Raw genomic sequence first — 24,194 nt, 5'->3', positions numbered from 1 at the left:
TTATATATGTAACTCTAAAATTTTCAACTTCTATCTATTTCTCACGATTGTAATACATCTGATGTTCTCAAATGTTTCTGTAATAAAATGTATTATTATTATTATTATTATTATTATTATTATTATTATTATTATTATTATTATTATTATTATTATTATTATTATTATTATTATGGGGTGAACCATTTGCAATGATTTTTTAAATACAGTTAGCACTTGGGCCAAAATGGGTTATTTTCATTTCACTTTGATTGAAATACGTATTCTAAGGAAGAAAGAAATTTAATAATGAATAATACCACTCAGGGGTAAAAGTGAGGGGGAACGCAAGGAGATGTCGTACCCCCACTTTAAGAAAGTATCTGTGGTGTCCCCACGCTTTCTGAAAATATACAATGAGCAAATATAGGCATGGGAGACGGCTTGACGTCAAGTGTTCCCCTACCTTTTCAGATCGTACAAAAAACGGAAGCAAAGGCTGAAATTTAAGTGCGAGACCGTAAGCCGACCGAATTTTGGGACAGTAGCAGGGAAGTCTATATAAAAGAAGAAGGCCTTAATTACTTATTGACTAATTACTAGGTCAAATCGCTTATACTAGAAACACGTAATTTTGATAATGCCTAGGATTTGTAAGGAAAGATACAACTGAAAAAGGATTTCAACGAGGAAGAGTGGAATGGATGTTGCAAACTTAGTATATAAACTCATTATTCAAAATTATTATGTTAAAATATCAATATTTGCAAAAGATAAAGAATTCCCTATTTAAAACAATTAGACATTTGCTTCACTGTTTTTTGATACTCCCCTAGAACGGAAGAAAATAGACGAGAAAAATTAGTGGAGTTTCAATTGTTACAACAGGATGACCATACCTCGAAATCCTTTAAGATTAGAAACATGAGATTTGGTACTTATACTTTCATTTTAAAATAATTAAAGATGTGTTACAGCTTTATATATATATATATATATATATATATATATATATATATATATATATATATATATTCCCTGCAAGAGATGAAACTTGGTATATAAATTCATTATTCAAAATAAATTGTTATGTCAGATTTCGCCACAGTGTTTGCGGAAAGTGGAATTTATATATATATGTCTCAATATGTAAAAATGATTTCGAGGTTATCAACAGTAGAGAAATAGATGAATCACTTGAAATGAATTTTTGAACACAGGCTTGAGCCGACATAGGTTTTTATCATTTCAGTTTGATCGAAATGTGCATTCTAAGAAAGGAAAGGGATTTAAATTTTGTGCAAAGAACTATCTCATAAATACATTCTTGCCGTGCGGAGAAGAAGCCAGAGGCTGAGATATGAGATGCCAGAAAGTAGGCCGAGCAAATACGTGAGTCTGTGGGTAAAGTCCCCAGCTAGCCGAAGCCTAAGGGAATAAAACTTAGGAATATTTACAAAAATCAGTATTCTTTATTTATTCTCTTATAGATTCTACATAATAAATAACAATAAATTATTTAGCTTATTATATAATGGAACATTTTCTACATTCACCACTCACACAACACATTACATAAGAATTCCTATATAACACGGAAACAATGGAATTCATCCGTGCATATTTTTCTAGTTTTAAATTCTAATTTCTAGTTTTAAATTCTAATTCAGCTATTTTTACTGACATAATTCCATTTTACTGGCATAAATATACATAATTTGTTCGTTTTTTGTTCTCCATATTAAAAAGTATTTTAGTAAAAAAGCAAGCCCATTAAAATATAGATAATTAAATTAAGTTCTTCCAAAAATATTGTCACCATTTCCTTTTGTATTTACAGAGAAAGTATTAAATCAATAACCGAATTCTTGTAAATATATTCGAAGTTCAAATGGAAAATAGTCCTTCATGGTAATATATACGTGGGCCTGTAAACGGCACTGTAGCAGAAATATATTTTCCTATTACGTTCCAACGTCTATGAGACCCCCAGGAACATAATTATCTACAACACATTTGTAACCTAATATTGAGCAGTTATAACTGGAAGATTATTTCATTCCAAGAGCGTATGTCAATAAATACAAAATGGCTGCAAAGATCTGTGTTGAGTATCAGCCTGTAAAAAATAAACAAGAAATATTCCTTATAATGGTTTCCGAGAGCACAACATAACAATTACACAGTCACACACACAAAATAAATAAATAAATAAATAAATAAATAAATAAATAAATAAAAGTTCTATGCATTGGACTCCAGGTAAGAATTCAATTATTTTGTAAGGCCAAATCCAAATTTCGAATTCCAAGGACAATCGATCTTGTCATTTTTCTATGGGCGAAACACTTTAGCAATTATGTTAATTGAGTCAATTTCTTAACATCTTAACACGCCGTGACTCAGTGGTAGAGCGTTCACCTCTGATGCATGGGGTCCTTGGTTCGATCTCAGCTCGCGCCAAATGAGCTTTGTAGTGGGCAAACATCGTGTGCGAGGGTTTTCTCGGGGTTCTCTCGTTTCCTACCCTTTCTTCATTCCACCATTTCATTTATTTCTTATCATAACCGTCTCCTTTAGCCTAGCCGTCATAACCGTGGAACTTAAAGATTTCATTTTCATTTAAGATGTTTAAGAGTAATGGTGACTTTATGAAGGTAAATATCAATATCCCATATTCTAGTATTGAAACAAAGGCAATAAAAATTATATATTCCATTGTTAGGTGACAGCAGGCCGGTAGCCAGCCCAAAAATGTAGGGGGGCGGCTGAAGTTAGGGGGGCCCGATCTAACCATCTTATATTTCATCACCATATTATAGTTCATTTGCAAGCCTACCGTGAAAAGAATAGGGGGGCCAGCAAACATTTAGGGGGAACGGCCCCCTAGACCCCCCTGGATACTGGTCTGGGTGGCAGCAAACATCATCCAGCGGTTGGCATCTACCGAACGTAATTGAAACTTCTAGTGCGTGTTTCTTTCTCCTATTCACCAGAGTTTATTTGATATTGTATTTCTTATTACCTTAATTAATTTGCACTTTTCATTTAGTAGCACATGCCAATTCAAATGTGACCTGTCATTTTGTTACACGATTGAAGACCTCGGTGCAAGAAGGGAACCGCTTCAATTTTACATTTGTTCAGGATTGAAAAAAAAAATATATTGTTAAAAATCAACTTATTTTATTTTTACGTCTGTAAACTTTTTTTTTTTTAAAAAAAAGAAGAAAGGTTTTACTTCTATAATAGCACATTTTTATAAAAAGATTACAGACGTGAAAATACAATAAGTTAATTATTTTCTAATTGGAACTGTCTCCATCTAGCACCGAGGTCTCCAATCATGTTTGAAGTGTACACTTTCATAATTAAAATCCATTAAAAAGAACTCTGAATAGTTGGCTATCCTTCTCCTTTTTTAAAACAAAAAGGGAAAAGGAAGAAAAGAAAGAATAAACTTGTGTTATTAAGTATCAAAAGTGATTAATGCTTCCCTAGTGATTCTTTTCTGTAATGAACACTGGAGTATTTCGTTTATGTTACGTACAAGAATTGAGCTGAACTTGCAATGTAGACAACCTGTTGATTATTGAGTCCAAAATGTATATGGTAAGAGGACGTGATTGGTTCAAAGGTTTGGACATCCCTTTCACAAATTCGTGAAATTCGTGTACCAGTTATGTTTAAACTATTTTGTTAAATAAAAGAAGGTAGAAATAAATTCAGTTTCTTGAGCCTGACTCGTTTTTAACCTAAGTAATAGTGGTCAATTGTTAAGTCTCAAGGAATACACATTCCGTGTTTGGTAATAGACCCCAAATAGCACAATATTTTGCGAAGGGAGTTGAGTTGATTTTGCGTTTATCGTCCCGTTCAGCAGCGAGGCTATATGAGACGTGGACCTACTGATTAACGTGGAATCCGAACCACATGAGCTCCCGCCGGGAATCGAACCCGGGTCTCCCGCGCCAAAGGCGCGTACGCTAACCGCTTAGCCACGGAGGAGCTCATTTTGCGAAGGGAATCGCATATATGACATAAGTTAAAAAGCTTATTCTTGACTGATTTTAACATAAAGCATTGAAGATAATATGGATGTCTTAAAAAGAAAATACACCAAATTTAATCAACATTGAATACTTCTTACAAAAGTTATAATCATGTCATTATTTGCCTATAGGTTTAGAAAAACAATAAGTGAATTTACCCTCCCTCTCTCCAATTATTCTCGACCGCTGTCAACACTAATAAACTTACCTATTTAAGAAGCATCCTGAAAATGTACACACTAAGTTTCGTTTTAAAAAAATAGATAAATTTTACGAAACTTATCTATTTGGAAGATAAAGTGAACACGAAGTGTCACGGAGTAATTGTGCACATACTCTCTATTTAATCTTTTTTACTGACTGTGTAGTCTGTGCAAACAGAAATAATATTAGTCATCTCAAAAGCTGCTCTTCCCGCTGAAACTGTGTAGTTTGTGGCGCCGCCACTCAAGGAAGTTGGGTACTACGAACTACTAAAAGCAACAACGAATCAAATCATTCAGGGCGCGTGAGTCTGATAGAATTAGCCAATGATACATTCAGCTACTGCCAGTAACAGACGATGCAGTTAGTTACAACTCTAGTCGGTAGTGTCGCCGAGTCACTTTTGTTGCATTGTGGGAACGATTAGAATTTCCATTAGGAATATAGGGAGTGGTTCATCAGGGTAATGAGAGATAAATATTGTAGTGTTACTAGTTTGAAGAGGAATATAGTGTCAACTTAACGAGAAGTTACATTTACATTAATCATAGAATAACTCCCAAACAACAAGTTACTTCACGTGATATTGATAATCTAAAGTTAATGAAAGAACCACTCGTAATTAATGTGTACATGATTCGTGTGAGTATGTATATATACAAGGGCGTCCCCATGTTGTGGTTCCAAGGGAGGCAAGTATAAGCGACATTTCAAATAAAGTTTCAAATTTTCATGTAACTATTCTAAAAATTCTATTGGATTTTCGATATTCCAAGAAAAATTTCCTCTAGCGGGGACGAGCGCCCCACCTTGCCCCCCTGATGGTACCAATTGAAGTAAATCTGAAAAACACTTGCATAGGAGATAAATCAAACAGACAATAATATTATCGATAAAGAGACATACAGATGTACTCATATTTCATGTTGAACAGTAGAAGCTCACCCTTTACAAAATACTAGAAGATTCAAGTTTTACTAAACATTTCTGGCACTAGTCCTCGAAAGTCTTAAAATCGACCGACGATCGATTTTAATTGTCAACACATATCGACTTTCATCGTTGACTTTCACCGGAATCTGCTACACATAACTACCCACTGTCTTCTGACAATTGAACAATAATATAGAACTGGTATTTCAATGATCCATAATAATCACTGGATCTACAATTTACGAGTACAGCACCCGGTGATAGGTGATACGGCAATCCATCTTAAAATCAATTAATCTCACAACCAAGAGATAGCGGGCCCTAATGTGACGAAGTAAAGTTCAAAGAATATGATCAATTAACCAAGCAAAATACTTGTGGCTCGAGATAAATAATACGTAGCAAAGCTTGTTGCTATAACTATGCTGAAATTTAATATACTGAACATTCCAGTGGATTTCCACGCATTTTTGCAAATTTTGCGTAGAATATTTAGTGGAAAAGTAATTTATATATTATGATTAAGGCGCAGTAAATTATATATTTTTTATTATATTTAATAACGATATTGTGTGTCATTACTTGTATTTTGTCATCTTTACTTGTATTTACGGGCAATATGAGCTATGTAAAAGAAGAAGAAAATAAAAAAAGAACTAGAATTAATTTTCTTTTCTGATATTGTAATTGATGTTAGGTTAATATAACAATCTGACGATATGTGTTAGCTGCCATAACGACGAAAGACATATAACAAAGTATCCATCTTGTATAATCTACATGCATGTTAATTAAAGGGTTTAAAAGTTTCCTTCTTTACGTATTATAATATAAGGTAATATCAATATGAAGTGTTTAAATGGATTTTGGTAAAATAGTAAACTAGATTTTAGACATATTTGACGAACTGTGGACCTCCTAATTGTTACATTTCTTATATCTATATAATATATAATTTACCTCCATAAATTACTACGTACTGTAACTACTAACATTGAAAATAAACATTTTGTCTGCTCATTTATAATGGAACACAAAAGAACTCCACTTTCAAGTAATGATTGTTTCAGTGAACAATCCAATTCATGACCATCAGGTTATGGTCTTCTTCACATATAGAGAACATCTGTGTCAATCATTTTAATACACTAATTAGTTTTTCAAAAAAGTGGAGCGACTCTTGTTTTTCACGTTCGAGTAATGGAGCGTAATTTTCGAATTAAAATTCCATTTGTTCTTATTTTTATTGTCGTTGTATCAAGACAATTTGTTCCGAATACATATTCCTAATATCAATGTATCAAATCAGTAATAAGCGCAGAATTTTGGTAATGTAGTGCAGGTTGGGGGTAGTTTAGACAGAGTAGAACAAACATTACGTTCATCCGCATATTAAAAAAAAAATACTGTACACGTACACTCATGTCCAAAATTATTGTTGCATATCTATAAATATGTTGTTGTAGGAATATAATTTGATAACGGATTTGCCCGGGTATTTCTTATAATGTTAGTATGTGCATAATCGGCAAAGACATGTATGTGGTGAATTTCATGTCAAAAGAACAGTAAATAAGAACAATAAAACGAAAATAAAACTTTCTTGTCCATTTACCAACATTTTTTTTTCATTCTAATTTTCGTATTTATATTTCTTTTCCTATGAAATTTACCACAAATATGCATTTCCCGATTATACACATAGTATCAGTATTAAAAGTAGCCTGCAAAATCATTATCAAATTATATTGTTACAAGAAGACAGTTATAGATATGCGACAATCATTTTGGACATGATTGTACATAGATACACGTAATTGTAAACTATGAATGTATTCAAGGAAATATCTGAGAAAGTGTGTAAGAGTGCATGTTTTACAATGTAAATTACTTAAGTCGAGGAGCGCACCCAGAAATTTTTGTTGGGCAAGGTCGAAAGTTTGGAGGATCGAATTCTACCAGCAACTACGTCTAATGTAGTATTGAAAGAGTGTTATTGTGGACCCGAAAAGATGATAAGTAATTGTAAAATACTTTTACCTATCTTGTCAGAAAAAGTATATAAAACTAAATTGTTTTTATACGAGAAAGGGTGCAGATGAAGTGTAAGATCAAATTTTTATGCTATAGCAATAATTTCCCTGTTAATCAAGTATATTGTTATTGAGGAAATGCATAAATGTATGTTGAGTTAGGAAGTTTTTTGGGTAGGGTCTGGACCTGGTGTCCCCGTAGGTGCGCCCCTGTTTAACTATATCAAGTACAAGAACTTCATCCAACTACGGTACAATGAGTTTTTTCCCCAAAAAGTCTAGAACCTAGATAATAGCTTTCACGCACTGAAAAACGATACGAAAAGCATCAATCACTCCTTCTAGGAAAACTTGAATCTCCTGCAAATGTAGACTTAATTTGTTTCTGTTTTCTCATCTCTTAAATGCCTCTTGCATATTAAGTGTATCAATTATATTATTTTTGAAGATGTATCTTGAAATCCGAATTTCACTTGAAGAAGAGTTTTCTTTTCTCTCTCTATCGCTTTCCTTCTTTTCATTTACTTATTTATTTTTTCGTAACCCCTTTGAGTAACACTTAAATTAGTTTTCCGAAACTCGAGATCTAGTCAAATCGCTTTCTTGCTTTCGATAACAGTAGATTCATGCCATTTCATTAAAATCTTCATTTAAAAAAAAATGTAGCTACTTTTTCTTTAAAATGAGATCCTATATTCGACCTTCTTTCAGATTTTTATTATAAACGATTCTCTCTGTGAACTTTACCAGTGTCATAATTAAATTCAGTTAAGTTATTTTTGTAAGTAAAATAAAGGTATATCTCTATCGGAGACAAGCAAATTTGATCTGCGGGAAATTTGAAGGTAAGCTTCACACTTTCTCGATATCACGTTCATTAAATGAAGTAGTCAGTTTCACGCTCTGTCCGGTTTTGTCTCCCAGATTTTTCCAGAGGCTCGTTTTATAGAGGCTGGGCATACGTCTCAGGTGCACTGAAACAAGGATTAAATGAAAATAAAAACTCATCCCCACCGGGAATTGAACTCGGGAAGACTAATTTGTAGACAGTTTTACCGACCACACCACCACAGCTTTGCCCTTGTATAGGTGATCATCCAAGAAATTGTCGAATTTACCAAATAGCATATACTTACTGTTAGCTAACATGAACAGCCAATGAGAACTGACCATACTAGAAGGCGTCCCCCCCTGCCGACTGAGCTACCCATCTTCGATCGCCGATGGGAGCTCAAAACTTTTTATGATGTACCCTTGATGTATCAATGCGGTTTTGAGGTTCTTATGTACCTTCTTTAAAACTCGGTACCTAGTGTAATCTGTGGGTGTAAAAAATGGTCAAAATGTAGTAGTAACCACATCACTACCACAAGTGCTGATGTCAGGATATTGTGGAACGTTTACCTGCACCTTTTGGGCCTACATGGCCTGTCTCGAAACGGAGCCAATTATTACTTTGTTTAATAGTTACCAGACTATACGGCAAAACTTGAACTATAGTGTAAATTTCTTTATGTCTGAAGTTTCGTCCCTTTTAACTGTTAATATCTTATAACGCACAAGATTGAATTTTTGGCCAAGTTCTGTAAATCGGAGATCAGGAGATATTCCTAATAGGTCAATTTTGATTCTGGAAGGAAAAATGATCAGATCTACAAATATAAAAAGCTTATGTAATATATTCAATAACAAGTGCCATAAAATCTAAGTAAGGTGTGTTATCTTCTTCGTTTAACCCGAAAGGCTATCCCAACTTCATGCATATGTCAGTTTATGTAAGAGGAATAGAAGAAATTCGATTTACCGTAAAGGGTTTTAGAGGCTCCATCTATTATAATTCAACTTCATTATTACAGTTGGAATTGATAGGGAAGAATGATCACGAAACGAATGGAAGAAAATCCACGTTGGAATAGTAAAGACAGTTTTTGAAGTAGTAACAAAGACAATTTGTGAAGAATGTCTACATATTTATAAGAGTGCATAAAATTCCAGTCTAGATGGAAGAAATTCATTGAAGAAGGTTTATAAGAAATAAAATTAATCACAAGGCAGAAAATTTTTGTTCATTCACCTGAAAAGCTATCCTCTCTGGTCTAGTAGCTAGCGCTCTCATCTTTGGTGCACTGAATCCCGAATTTGATTCCCCGCGGTGGAGCCTTGAGATTTAATCGAATTACGGCGATTCGGATTCCACCTTAAATTATAAGTTCTCGTCTCATACAGTCTCAGTGCTGAAATGGAACGGTAAATTCCAACAAACCATCTAAATCTAAAACTAAAATCAAGCAGAAACGGTAGCTTGTTTCTTGTTTAATCAATCATTACAATACCGATATCATGTAAACGTCTAATACACGTACAGCAGCTTTTAAGTATATTTATTCAAGTATTTTTACTATCACTCACCTTATTGTGCTTGCTGTTGTTCTTCAAGTTGACCTCTGTAAGCCATTTCTTGAGCATCAATTTCTTCTTGTGAGCTTTTATAACCTCTTCCTTCTGAGGATTCCACGCTCAACCCTTCGGACGATGAATCGAGACTCCTTCCCTGAGATGCGTCTATACTCCTACCAGTCTTCTTGTATTCTTCAGCTGCTGGATAATTCTCCCCCGTGTAATAACCGTAGCCGTCATCTTTGCCATCGTAGTGAGTCGTTCCACTAGCCCAATGGTCATAGGATGGTTCATAATGGTGAGATTCCTCGTGGTGGGAATGGGGAACAACTGTGAAGTGTGTGGCGTGATGTTTGTGACTGAAGAGCTTCTTGAGCCAAAGGACTGAGGAAAGGACCAGAGAGATTTTACCAATTGCAAGAGCCTTGAAGGCCAGAAGTTTCAGAGCGAGGTAGGCGAGTTTGACTAGGAAAATCTTCTGCATCAAGAAGAACATTAGGATGAATCGGCCTCCCTTCTTGCCTGCAAAACAACATTTATTTAATTCTTTTGCATGGTGTACATGGAAATGTAATAGTTTACAAGAAATCAATGATATACTTGCAGTTCCATTAATTTCACTATATTATACTGTAACTAACTTTTCTTCTTACATGACTAATACAGGGGGTCGCGGGGGCTCAGCGGTAGAGCGTTCACCTCTGGTGCATGGGGTCCTTGGTGCAAACCCTGCTCCCGCCAAGTGAACTTTGCGGTGGACAAACACCGTGTGCGTGTTTTTTCCCTGGGCTTTTCCCTGGTAGAGGAAGTATGAAAAATCGCTGAAACGTGTGTATACTTATTTTAAATGAAAAATCTAAATACCCAAGTGCACCTTTAGGGATTCCAAGATATGGTCATTCTATTATAACAATTGTAATCTCACCGATTTTTATCTTCCCGCCCTTTTTATCTTCTGAAGCAAATAAACAAAAACTGGTGAAACACGTGACTAATTACATTAAATGAGAAGTCCATATACCAAATTTCATATCCTTGCTCTTCAGAGATTCCAAGACATGGACATTTTACTCTAATAATAGCCACCCGCATTTCCCCTGCCTCGTCGAATTTCCAAAAAGTCACAAATTCTATGCATTGACAAAATTTCAACTTTCTAGCTTATATAGTTTGGTATAAGTGTTGAACAGTCAGCAAGTCAGGATTTCTTGTTTTATATATTGAAAGACAATTTGCAGATGGCATGGTGCTTGTTGCGGAATCTGAAGAGAAAATCAACAAGATGTTAGAAATCTTGAGGAAGAATATGAGATAAAAATAAATGTTAGACAGACAAAGGGTATGGTGATTGGAACGAAGCGGTTAGTTTCAATTATAGAAGTAAGAGGGAAGAAAATAGAACAGGTGACTAGTTTCCGATATCTAGGTAGTATTATTAGTGACGATACGAAGTGTGAACGTGAAATAAAATCAAGAATAGGAATGGCGAAACAAGGCTGTAGGGGGAAGAAAATACTATTTTGTGGGACCTTGAATAAAGAGTTGAGAAAAAGACTCATAAAATGTTTCGTGTGGAGTATTGTTCTGTATGGGTCAGAAACATGGGTGTGGAGAAGAATGGAGACACTTAGCTGGGTCGAGCGAAAGACGAACAAGAGGGTCTTAAAAACTGTGAGACAGAAAAGAACGATTTTAGACATTGTTAAGAAGAGGAAGAGAAACTGGTTGGGACATTGACTAAGAAGGAATTCCATCATGAAGGACGTGCTAGAGGGTATGCTGGCAGGAGAGAGAGGGAGAGGGCGAGAGAGAATACTTTTAGCAGACGATACCAAAACAAACGAAGAGACTATAGGAAAACCGTGAAGCATGGAAACTTCTCAATTACGGCAAGTGACATGCCAAACAGTAGCAGAATATCTATCATGATGATGATGATGATGGTGATGATGATTCTTTTATCAAGCAGATGAATATGATCGCTCTTCATCTTCATTACTACAAGAAAAAGAACCCCTGGCACACTTCTCACTCCAATAGCTACATTTTGCTTTGGAGAGGTGACAACCATAGACAATTTGGTCTAGGCATTTATAAGTCAGACAGACATTTTTATATAAACAAAATCAATTTAAACACCTTCGTAAGTAGTCCTCGAACAACGTGAACATTGTTTTGGAATCAATTAAGCGTTATAGAAGGTATTGCAGTTATATTTTTCTCTGTCTCATTCTTATTTTTTTAGCTTAACTTCTTTTCTTTTTTAAAAAAATGTCAGTTCATTTGTCATACTCTTTCTTCCGCGGAAATTCGTCATTTCCTTGTCTTCTCTGCTGTCACTAGCAATGAAACAGTATAAGATAAAAGCAAGCAAGAAAAAAAAAAACTGTTGTAAACAAAAACATTCAGGTTGAAAGGAAACTTTTTTTTTTTTCGCATGACCTTCAAGTAACGCACTACTTACTTGTCATTACAATTTTTGGTTTAGGATAGGTAGCAGGAGAATTTCTTTCCACATGCTAACCTAATTTACAATCATGTCTTTTTGTTTCCTCTCCTATCCTGATTCGTTAAGAGCTTTAATTAGTTTAACCGAAAGGATGAAAGAAAAAGAAAGAGAAAAATGTCATGGTGGATAGCTTTTGTTGTTGGCTTTTTAGGGTGCTATTTATTCCGGTAAGTTATGGGTGTCACTTCTTGCGTGTTCCTAAGAAAATAAATATTAAGGTTACATTTTTTTTTTTTTTTGGCATTCTGACTATGTCAAAAACTAGTCCTACTTATTGTTGTGCTAATAATTAATTTAATTATTTGTGTTTGGAATGCTGCTGTTTTTTAAGTATTGCAGAAAATTACAGGAAATAATTGTTTTAAATTGTTGTTGAAATATAAATATAATATAGTAATTATTAGCATGTAAATACTAACAGTACTAGTATGTATGTGATGGGTCAATTTGGACCGTCGAAAATAAGTTACGTTAATTATAATAATAAGTATTGGATTGCGGAAAATGAACTAGCTACTCAACATTACAACCCACAGAAACTAGGGCTGGTTACATGACTTTTCGTGGTCAATGTGTTCAAGTCTACACATAGACTTCTTTTGGTGCTATGTCTGATTTCCTATCAATCAGTTCGTTCTTAGACAATGCATTCAAGTCTATATATAGGCTTCTATTGATTTTATCTCGAATTTCCTAGCAATCAGCTCGTTCTTGGACAATGTGTTCAAGTCTATACATAGGATTTTATTGATATTATCTCTGATTTCCTAACAATCAGTTCGCTCTTAATATTTTCTATGTCCAAAATTATATTATTTCACTCTAAATGGAAAGGTGGACTATTCACAATAAATATAAGAACATTAACATTTCAGATATACTGAGAACTTACTATTTTATTAGTAGAAATATCGTTTCCTTATTTAATTTTACTGTTATTAATTGCTTGTGGCTTATCATACTGGGTTACCTCGGGACAGAAAAATATCATGTTAGGATTTAAATTTGATCTTTCCATCTATTCTCAGGAAAGCTATGCAGGAGATAAGTTTCCCTGTCTAGATCTATTCACACCACTTTTTTCAAAAAAAAATTGCTATGGAGCGATAAATATAACAAAGAACACAAAACACATATCTGTCTCCAGTTAATTCTTTTCGACTAATACAGTGCAATAAGGATTTTATAATTATACCGGTACTTTATAATTATTTTATAATTATATACATTTTAGTGCCTATACTTACTGCCTATTTTTTAAATTTTAAGTGCCTATTTGCCTGCCTATTTTCCAGGTTTTTAATGCCTAAACATCCAGTCTCTACACATCACCATAACCAATGACTATAATATTTTACCAAGTTCTTTTTCCAAATAAAGCTTTTTGGTTCCTCGTATTAAAAAAAAAAAAATAGTTACATTTGAGTTAAGCCTCAACATGAAAATTCTTAAGAGTTTATTCTACTGTACTTCATAAAATTTCAAAATTGCTCATTCCTCGTGCTCAATAATTCATTTTCACTCCTGGACATTTTTTATTCGTTTTCCAATTTCTTTGTGTTACGGAAAAAGGTAATCTCACTCTAGTCAATTATTAAAATTAATGCGAATTACTAGCAACCTCTAGTTAACACTCCGATACATTTATTCTTCAATCTGGAAATTTCATATACATTTCCCCTTTCCTAGATATTCATAGGCACTTATTTTAACTTTTCGGAACTGTCCCAGTTTTGTAAACTTTGCTTTAAAAAAAAAAAAAAAAGAAAGAAAGAAAAATTGAATTAATGTTGAAATGAATACAAGGGGAAGCAGAGGCTGTGTTCCACAGCTTTGCACGCCTTGAACTTCTGAATTTGCTTCCCGACTTAGTTTTGCATGCCAATTATTATGTTTCAGTACCACTTAAGTAATAATAATAATAATAATAATAATAATAATAATAATAATAATAATAATAATAATAATAATAACAACCTCAATGTTCAGAACAACTAAGATACTAAGCTGTGAATTTGAAATTGATCACTTTAATGAAGTACAGTAGGACGTCGATAACCCGAATGTTAAAAATCCGAAACGTCAAAAATCCGGTCCTTAGAAGCTTTTTACATTTTGTCTTAATGCTAGTGATAAACAAACAATAGGGTTGTCCGTTGGCGTTGTGTGAAGTCAGTGTTTTTACAAAAGCTCATTCATATGTAATTGTTTGTCATACATATTTTTATTTTTATTTTCCCTTAGGCCTATAAAGTTAAGCTTTAAGTGTGAGTTACAAGAACACTGTAATTTAGTGTACGAGCAGGCTCTTCAGAAACATTAAATGTAAGTAGCCTTACGTACGGTATTGTAATTACCGTATGTACTGTATAACCACTGTATCGATAAAAGAAAATACCGTACAGTATATTTAAGCCTAAATGGTATTTTCTTGATCATTTTCGAAAATCCGAACAATTTGAAAATCCGAACTACCTGTGGTCCCATTTAGCTCGGATTTTCGACTTCCTACTGTACTTAATACTCTATTAAAAACTTAAGTCCTTTGTATACTGTCTAATAGTAAGCTTCCATGGATTGTACTCCACAACTATTTTATTATATTCGTCTCAGTATTATTCATAACCTACAATTTATTCTTTCTATTCTTTGCTTTTTCTACCATACCTTCTGCCACATCTCTTTGTGTATATATCTTTTCTATAGTGCCTAAATCCGTTCATTTTTGTCTTTCTTGTTATCTTCAATTAAGTTTTTCTTCCTTATCATTCATAAACTTAACTAGTTCATTTTATTCTATCTAGTTATCTTCAGCATATTCATTGCCTCGTACATAACCAATACTTTGCATTTCTTCTACTCATCTGCAAGGTTTTGTTCTTTCTTTTATTTTTTCTCTCGTACTGTTCCTAATACTTAATCAGTTTTCCTTTTCTTTAGGTTCCTGCGATGTTGTTTTCTGTCTCATTTTCCTCTTTATTCATTTGTTTTTAAGTTCATTTTCTGTACTTAAGTAAAATTAAATCGTACAACTGTGAATCATCTTTAGCCGCTTCAAACATCTAGTCCTATTTCAAGCCAAAATATTAATATACTCAACATGGGGTTATAAGAATCACAATGTTTAAACATGTACTTTTCTGTATTAGAAGTAAATTAAAGATTCTTTACACTTGTTGAAGTGTGGGTCTGTGAGATTGATGTTTACAATACACTCCAAAATCTCTTGAAATAATTTCCTGAAAGTTTCCAGTAGGATACAAGTGTGTGAAAAGAAATGTTTCTGTATTTGTCATATTCACAGCGTATAATTCTACAATCTGTCTGTGAAAAGTTTTAGAAGTTAGTAAAGTGTCATCTAGTTGTGTGCTAATTGCAAGAAATATCGCCATATTCGGACTCGTTCTAAGTGAGATTACCCTTATACTAATGAGTTTGACTAACGCGTGATTAAAATTTCTGTATGCAGAAGCATGTTCGTGACATTATTCAGGTTCTACAGTAAACTCCCTGCTAACCACGAGATAGGACCTTAGTCGGAAAACTGAAAAGTCGAAAAAAAATGAAAATCACCATTTCATAGTTCCTAAATTGTCTAGCATCTTTGTAACGGTTAAAGAAAAGGATTATCGTATTGTAATTCAATAACTTAACTAAAATCAGAAATTTTGACCACAAGGTAACACTCAGTTGAACGAAATAATGTATACTGAATTAAGCACTCTAGATTATATCACAAACCACATGTTTATTTACAGAATGTGCGTCAATTGATTGAAGAAGAAACACGAAACTGAAAAATTCGATTTAGATTACTATACATGTGAAGTACAGTATTGTATTTTATTATTATTGGGTCTATATTTCTTATTATAGAAAAATGAAATCTTTCAGTTTAAAGTCCGACGATTATCCCCGTAAGGCTAAGGGAGACGGATGATTGAGGCAAGTGGATGAGATGGAAGAATTGGTGAAATGAAATGTGGGAGGAAACGGGAGTACCCCGAGAAACCTCCTGATATGATATTGTCCACAATGAACTTACTTAATCGGGCATTGAACCAGGGACCCCACGCACCAAAGGTAAGCGCTTTAACTTTGACCCACCATGCCCCCCTTTGTTATTATAGAGAATCGTGCGCGACTAATAACGAAAATTGCATGTTCCTTGGAAGAGAGGCCGGTTAAGAGAGAGTCCTCTGTATGTCTAAAGAGGTCAGCTACAACATTTTTCGCAGGATTGTTCAAACACATTAGGAAAAATAAAAGTAAGGGAAAATATTAAATAAATATCATGCTAGAAATTATTATTTCAATGGAAATCCAGCAAAGCAATACTTTTAAATGAAATGTTATTGTAGCACTAAAAATTTGAACTAAAGTAAAATCAAAACTATTATTCGATATGATTTTGACAACAAATTGTTCAGGATATTTCTCTATACTTCATTTAATGTTAATCTTATACCCTTCTAGAATTGAAGAAAAACTATGAGTTGTAATTTGTTTCACTTATGTATAGCTAATATAATAAGACAGTCTGAAATGATGTCGTTCTTCATTAGAAGCAAAACCTACGTCAATAGGAGGAGCAATCTCAGGTGAAGATTTTCTAAAATTGAAGGTTCTAATACCACCTCTACCTTTCTTTTATAATTTGTTGCAAAATGATTTTAAAGAAAGTAGTTTTGGGAAGCAATTAAGATTTTAAAAAAATAACATTAAATAACATTATTATCTTTTATATATTTGCATTTTATAATTTAAGACTTTGCTTGATTTCCATTGAACTATCCATTTCTATCATATTTGTTTAAAATTATCACTTACGTTGGTTTCTCCTACGTTTGGTCAACCCTACAGAAATATCGTGGCGGCCTTTTGTCTATATAAATCATTGATAAATACGAAAATTATAACCACGCGTTGGTCAAACTTTTACAGTACGACGTTAATAGCACATACGAGCATCTCTGAATATGACCTATAGTCTTTGTCATTAACAGTTGCAGGTTGAACAGTGACTTTTCCCTCTTTCTGCAGAAAATGTTTAATTTGTTGTGGGATACATGAAAGGAATTTCAAAAATTCAATAGAAATTGGAATGGCTGCAAAATGAGAAATCATTCTTTCAAATGCTATTCATGTATACTAATGGCGTATTTAGGGGTTATCGGGCTCAAGCCCCTTCCAATATATATATATATATATATATATATATATATATATATATATATATATATTTACATTTACTTTTTTCGCATTCCATGTACAACAATAAGTCTTCTTTCCACTTCTAAAATTTCATTGACTTTAAATTTTCTTATGCTCTTTGTTCAGAAATAATATTGTATTTGTCAAATTTCATTCCATGTAAGAACTGCGTTCTTATTTTCTTTCTCTCGTCCATTCTAATCTTCTGTTTCTTTTTCTTAGTTTTTACTTTCTTTCGATTCTCCTATCATATACTTTCGAACGTTGTTAGTTGTGATTCAAGTCGCCCGTCGTCAGTAGCACCCAAACTAAGAGGAGCTGATAAGCGAAACTGGTGTTCCACACCAACTTGCACAGATGTCAACATAGCGGAACTTTAGTAATTATAGCAAAGGAATTATTTAACATCCTTTAGTTATAAACAAAGGTAAATGTTTGAATTAAAGAAAATCAAAAAAGGGGAAGTAAGTAGTCCGGGAAATTAGGTAGCCAAGAGAATGCTTCCTTTTCCTTCTATGAATAGAATAAAATGTTAAATTTACTGCTAAATTTTTGAGTGTCTCATATCACATAAGATTTACCTGCTTGCAATTCTTGCCATTAAAACTTCAATCAGTATACTTCAGCTTCAACTTGTCTCAACATATTCTTTAATGTAGAAACATATAGAGATAAAACCGAATATTTCCATTTTTTTTTTCTAAAATGAAACCAGTTAAGTTGAAATGACATTACAAATATTCGACATATGTTTGCAGGAGCGACATTTCAGATTTGCCTGTGGGGTAAGATGTTCCACTGACATATCACGTGTTTTCTTAGTACAGTATGTTAATAGACAATCGATTAAAATATATTTAATTCTCAAACTCAGGTGGGCAATTGTCCCATCTGCTTCCCCGTGTTGTACATAGCCCCCTACCCCCTTCCGAAACAAAATCCTAAATATGCCACTGATGGGTATATTCTTGTTCCATTTATATTGATGAGGATTTTCAAATTCAGAAAATTAAAATATTATAGTTGATTAAAAAAGAAAACAGCGGAAAAAGTACAACGAATAATTAGAATAACAAAAGTAAGGAAGGACAACTAATAAAGGGAAACGAAGAATAATTTGTAATTACGTGTATGTCTGGTTATTTCTTAGAAGACGTCCTGGCCTCGAGTTATATCATTGAGTTCTGTTGCAGAATTGTGAGTTACAACCCAAGCTCTGTAACCCTATGGCCTTGTGAACATTATTGTGCTATTTTAGTTCTCTAACATTATCATTCTGTTTATTTTTTTAATAATAATTGATTTAAAATTTAATCTAAAGGAATTACCATGGAATATTAAACTATAAATCTAATTTCATTTTAGATCTACACAGTTCATTTTCAGGTTTTAAAAAATTACAAGTTAATCGAACTAAATCATAAGAACTGGTTCTATGTTTGGACACTATTTCTGAAATATGTGTTGACCCATGTAAGACTTTAAAATGTTCCTATAAAATAAAGATATGCTAAGGCATCAGCTTGGAAAATGGTTACGAAAACTTACTTTTCACTTTGTATAGGAAATAATCATAGTCAACCCTGATTAGACAATTAGTTCTCGATTTATGGCTCTTTCTGAATCGACACGAGAGTTATACACCTGAATGTAATAGAGTATTCTAGGTACGGAACATAAGTTAAAAGAAAAACAAATTGCAAAATAAATCTCAACATCTAGTACAAATCTACAGTGTCGCGTACAAGCTGAGTTTGCCAAATATAAGCCATGTAAAAACATCTTCAGAACAGAATGGGAAACTTAAGCGTGTGTTTTTCTAATTTTTTAAATTATTGTTCATTAGATCACATTGCATCCAGGTTCACAATTAGGGGCCGTGGTGGCTCAGTGGTAGGGCGTTCACCTCTAGTGCATGGCGTTCTTGATTCAATCTCAGCTCGCGCCAAGTGAGTTTTTTAGTGGACAAGAACCGTGTGTGTGGATTTACTCGGGGTTCTCCCGTTTCATCCCTCTCACTTTCTTCATTTCACCATTTCATTCATTATTCATCATCACTGTCCCCTTTAGCCTAACCGGTATAACCATGGGAGGTAAAACTTAAAGATTTCATTTCATTTTCGTTCCCAGGTTCACAATCCTTTGGAGTGATACAGCTTCGAAAAGGGACTTTCCTACACTAATGTTAATATTTTAATTTATAAAAAAATATATATCTTTTCGTGTGCTGAATCAGTTCTCAAAGCTTGTCGGCGCTATTTCCGAAACTCATTATATACAAAAAGTACAAAGTAACAGTAACAGACTGACAAATCTCTTGATAAGATTAAACTTATTGAAATTTGTATTCTTTATCTTCTCCTAAACATTTTAACTAATAACAAATATTTAAAAACTTAAATCCATAAAACAGGAAGTGTGAAAAGAGCTAAATTTACGTAATGTTAAGTTATTTATTATGAAATAACGTAATACTTATGATATTTTTCTTAAAAAAAAAAAAGATTTGCAAGGAATTTTGCCTTATGCGTATTTATTTCTCATCTCAGAAAGTTACTAGGAAACCGAAGCTATCCTTATCCACACTTAAGTGTATTGAAAATGATACAACCCGAAAACTAAATTAAAATGTAACATTAAGTAGTTTCTGTAACAATGAATGATAACCATTCAATATGCATATATACAACCATTATGCACATAGTAAAATCCATTCACCATAACATTAATATTCCGTGCTTGGATGTAAAAAAAAAAAAATCAGTATAAACATTTCCAAGTTGATGTTCATTTAACTTAAATAGATATTATATTCCCATTTCTGTTGACCATGGTAAGCATATTCCAGAAGAACTCCTTATACATGTTAGCAATCTTTACACAAGAAAACAGACAAGTAAAATACAGTAAATACAAATTTATTCATTTTCCTAAAAACTTGACTAAATTCTTTTTAGAGCCAACAACATAATTAATATCAACCCGTAAATATATAATTTAAAATTTAAAAAAAAATAAATAATTTTATCTAATTAGCTAGATCAACTTTGCAATTTAGATAAATATTTTAAAAGAGAAATCTAAGTATATTTATTGAAATATGGATATTTAAGAGTAATGATTAGTAAATGAAAAGTATTTTTGCTTATAATACTAGATAAATATTTGAAATAATCAAGCAAAATTAAAAGTTTAGTGGGTTCTGATAAATAATCTGTAATATTAAAAATTTTGAACCTACAAATGAAGCAACCCAAATTAGTAACAAAAGATTAGATTAAAATATTTAAAGCTATAAAACGTGTAAATATTTTTGATCATTAAATGAAAATAATCTTAGAAATCAAAATTTTTGTATTTATATATCTAGGTACACAATATTTTTGTATGTACCTAAGTATATAATTGTCAGCCAATCAACTGTTAAATTTGGTTTATGCTTAAATAGCAATGATAAAAATATTTAAGAATCAGAAGAATCAGTTTTTCAATATTTAATTTAAGCTTGAAAAAAACTTTACTGAATTTGACTTCAGCTAAATTTACTTAAGTGAGAGACAGGGTAGATGTTTAAAGGAACCCCGAGTTCAAATCCGATGGAATTTTCGATGATGACTCAATTTCATAAATAATCTCTAATACCATCCGAATTAGAGTTAGCAAGCATGAATTTAAAATATTAGAAGTAAAGACATCTGGTATGCCATAACCTATCATAGACTGTGAAACCAGGGAATTCTTAATATTAATTTTCTATGGATTCATTTTTTTTTATTTAAGGAGAATTTAGAGAGAAATAGATCTGAAAGCTTCCTTTGCATTTTCAAGAGCCAAATTCTTAACAATGAGTAACATCTAGATTTTAATTAGATACCGGTAATAATCTAGCCAGAAACACTATTTTGTAGGTATATTCTAGCTTTAAATAATTTGAGATGCAAGTAGTGAAAGTAAATCAGTACTTGAACATGAACAAAAAAGTTTAAAAAATCTACTCTTTGAAGAACTTCGTAATCATTTATTTTTTATCAATATGATCTCCCTGATGAGCCGCCTCTGGAGTAACATCAACCAATAATCAATGTAAAACCATTATAAAGCATTTCTATAGCAGCAATTATAGCTTTAATTAAACTAAGATGAGAATAATTCAAGTAATGCAGTCTATACTCTGAAGACGACTTTGTAATCACTTTGTCTAATGTGGCTGAATTACAAAGATCTAACTACAGTGAAAAAAATTATGTAGTTTAAATTACCAAATATAAATGTAAAATTATTCACCCTTGATATACATTTTCTTAGATTAAATTACAAAACTTCCTGTCTTTTTTTCTTTTTACAAATTTACAGTAAATTTATAAGAAAATATGATATTTTTATTGATAAAAGTGCAATTTTACAGCATTTCATATTAGTAATTTTACTTTATAGGTGCAAATTAATTTACTTCGGCGCTTGGCAAACAGATTGCCACTATTTGTTTGTAAATTTACCTACCAAATTTTTCACAGTGTACTTATTTAATAAAAGAGAAAAAAGTATTTTTAATTTCATATCTTACCGCCTTTGCTTCCACCTCCAAAACCACCACCACCGCCACCACCACCTTCTCCTCGACCCTCAACCTCAGAGTCTTTGTCCTCCAACAGAGACACATCAAAGGACCTTGGATCAGAGGTACTCCTAGCCAATCGTAGGTAAAGTCCTGGAACTATGCTATCCAAACGAAGCTTCACAACATGGTCGTTGGCGAATTTAAGAATCTTATTGGCCAAAAGTGCGTCTAAATAGTCTTCCCTAGCTTCTCGATTTCTCGGAAGCTCAGCTTCATCTATTGATGGCAGTGGATCAACTTCATCTTCATCATTTTTATCAGACAAATTTCTTCCTTCTGAAGATGATGATGAACTCGAACTTGTTTTGTCGTTGCGCTCAAACTGAAGGATGTTCCACCAATTTATGTAACGTTTTTTAGCAAACCGATCGATGTCTCTCACAAAATTATACTTTAAACATACAGTATCCAGTTTTCCAATACATTCCAGGTATGAAGAATCAGATCGCTTGTCTCCGTTTGCCACTGCAATAGTTATCGCAAGAAGCACTATAACTTTAAAATATGACATTGTCTTTTGGATGCACACTTCAGTCCGCACTTGAAAAAATACCACGTGGAAAAAAAAATCACTTGCTTATACTCCTTTTGGTAATGTCTTTGCCTAAGAACACATATTTTGTTTGCTGGTGGTGGTAACTAATAACTAGGGTGGTATCTCTTATTGTAGTGGTCAGGTTAAATAAACTTGTTTACACTTTGAAGGTTTAAACACAAGTGTGATGAATGAACGATGTGCAACACCTTTTTATCCACTATGTAATTTCTAGGTACCCTAAATTTTATGCTTGTGGCTTACCGGACTTGGGAGTATTTCAAACGTACTACTTAACAGTACACCATGTAGAACTTCGCGTGTGATGGGTTTGTTAATATCAAGGAAAGGAACGAAAATTGAACCAAAAAGATCATCACTGTCATCAACATCGTCATTTATTGTTATGACGGTTGGTTACTTCTTCTTTTTTTATGTTTTATTATTATTTTTTTTTCTTACCTGCAAGATCATTGCTGAAGGGTAACTATCCGTAACAACGTCACACTTTACACACATACTCATCGTGGCTGGTATATGCGAGTGGGAGGAGGGAGAAGGTAATGAATGAATGCACCTCAGACATTTTAGCATACACAACACATACATACCAACGAATGCACTACACATATGGGTAATCCTCTGAATATTTCCTTTACAGATCTTAGAGATCTTTATCATAAAGCCACGCATCATGAAAAATGTAGGTTTGGGAGCACTTATTTATTACAAAACGATAATAAAACAGTCCATTTGTTAATAATAAAATGCATAGCTTTTTGATAGAATGAATTTTATTACTTCCCTACATTAAATAAATAAAAAAAATATATATATTTAGCAAGTCACATACAGTAATTAAGAACACATGGTAACATTAATTAATTTATTTATATAGCCATGACATAATGAGCGTAAGTCAATTTTTACAACACGATTGATTTATAAAGTGAAACTTCTTTGGCATTGGTTAGGCTTTATCTCTCTCTCACTTAATGCACGAACTAAATGCATGCATGTAATATTTCTCTTTTCTTTAAAAAAAAAAATATAACGTTGAATATTATCAAGAAAGTTGAACTTTGCGTGAATATCTTTCATTTTATCGAATATACATATAATATATAACGGATTCCACGTGAAAAGTAAAAGTAAATGAAACACATTTAATATTCCGAGTTAAATAAATTTAATAATAATACTGAGCATCACATCATTTCCATATATTTCTTTACCAGCTTATTGACTTACACAAACCAGTTTATTTTTCGAAGACTTTTATGAAGCATTTATTTGTGCTTATATTACTTTCGCCAACAATATTTAATAATCTATCAAGAAAAAATAGTGAAAAAAAGCCTACGAAATGAAGACGGCATTTCAGTAGGAGTTAGAATGATTAGGTGTACACTGTTTACAGATGATATGGCGCTTGTTGTGGAATCGGAGAAAAAAAATCAATAAGATATTAGAGAACTTGAAGAAGAACTGTTTACAGATGATATGGCGCTTGTTGTGGAATCGGAGAAAAAAAAATCAATAAGATATTAGAGAACTTGAAGAAGGGCTGTGAAGAACATGGGATGAAAATAAATGTTAGAAAGACAAAAACCATGGAACGAAGCGAGCGGTGTCAAATATAGAAGTAGGAAGGCAGAAAATAGAACAGGTGACTAGTTTTCGATACCTTGATAGAAGGGTCGTAACTTGTGGGAAGTGC

The 24,194-nt window shown here is 32.9% G+C and overlaps 1 protein-coding gene across 1 annotated transcript; it reads right to left on the bottom strand.

The window, feature by feature from the left end:
- Nucleotides 1-1,441: 1,441 nt before the first annotated feature.
- LOC145665823 (uncharacterized) lies at nucleotides 1,442-22,679 on the bottom strand. Its single transcript, XM_081732938.1, has 3 exons — nucleotides 21,886-22,679; nucleotides 9,611-10,120; nucleotides 1,442-2,098 (listed from the first exon to the last, which is right to left on the bottom strand). Exons 1-2 carry the CDS (start codon nucleotides 22,448-22,450, stop codon nucleotides 9,612-9,614), a joined length of 1,074 nt encoding a protein of 357 aa, XP_081589064.1. The 5' UTR covers nucleotides 22,451-22,679; the 3' UTR covers nucleotides 1,442-2,098; nucleotide 9,611.
- Between the last annotated feature and the right edge of the window lie 1,515 nt (nucleotides 22,680-24,194).

This window comes from Thermobia domestica, chromosome 12 (assembly GCF_964235325.1).
Source record: "Thermobia domestica chromosome 12, izTheDome1.hap1.1, whole genome shotgun sequence".
In the NCBI taxonomy this organism is placed as follows: domain Eukaryota; kingdom Metazoa; phylum Arthropoda; class Insecta; order Zygentoma; family Lepismatidae; genus Thermobia; species Thermobia domestica.
The sequence above is the reverse complement of the archived record's forward strand: the minus strand, read 5'-3'. Positions and strand labels throughout refer to the sequence as shown.

Bases quoted from the DNA above. Each gene is read 5' to 3' on its own strand.
- LOC145665823 (XM_081732938.1), bottom strand. From the start codon at position 22,450: ATGTCATATTTTAAAGTTATAGTGCTTCTTGCGATAACTATTGCAGTG. The intron at 10,121-21,885 runs GTAAGATATGAA...GTTGTTTTGCAG, and splicing joins TGGAGGTGGAAGCAAAGGCG to GCAAGAAGGGAGGCCGATTC.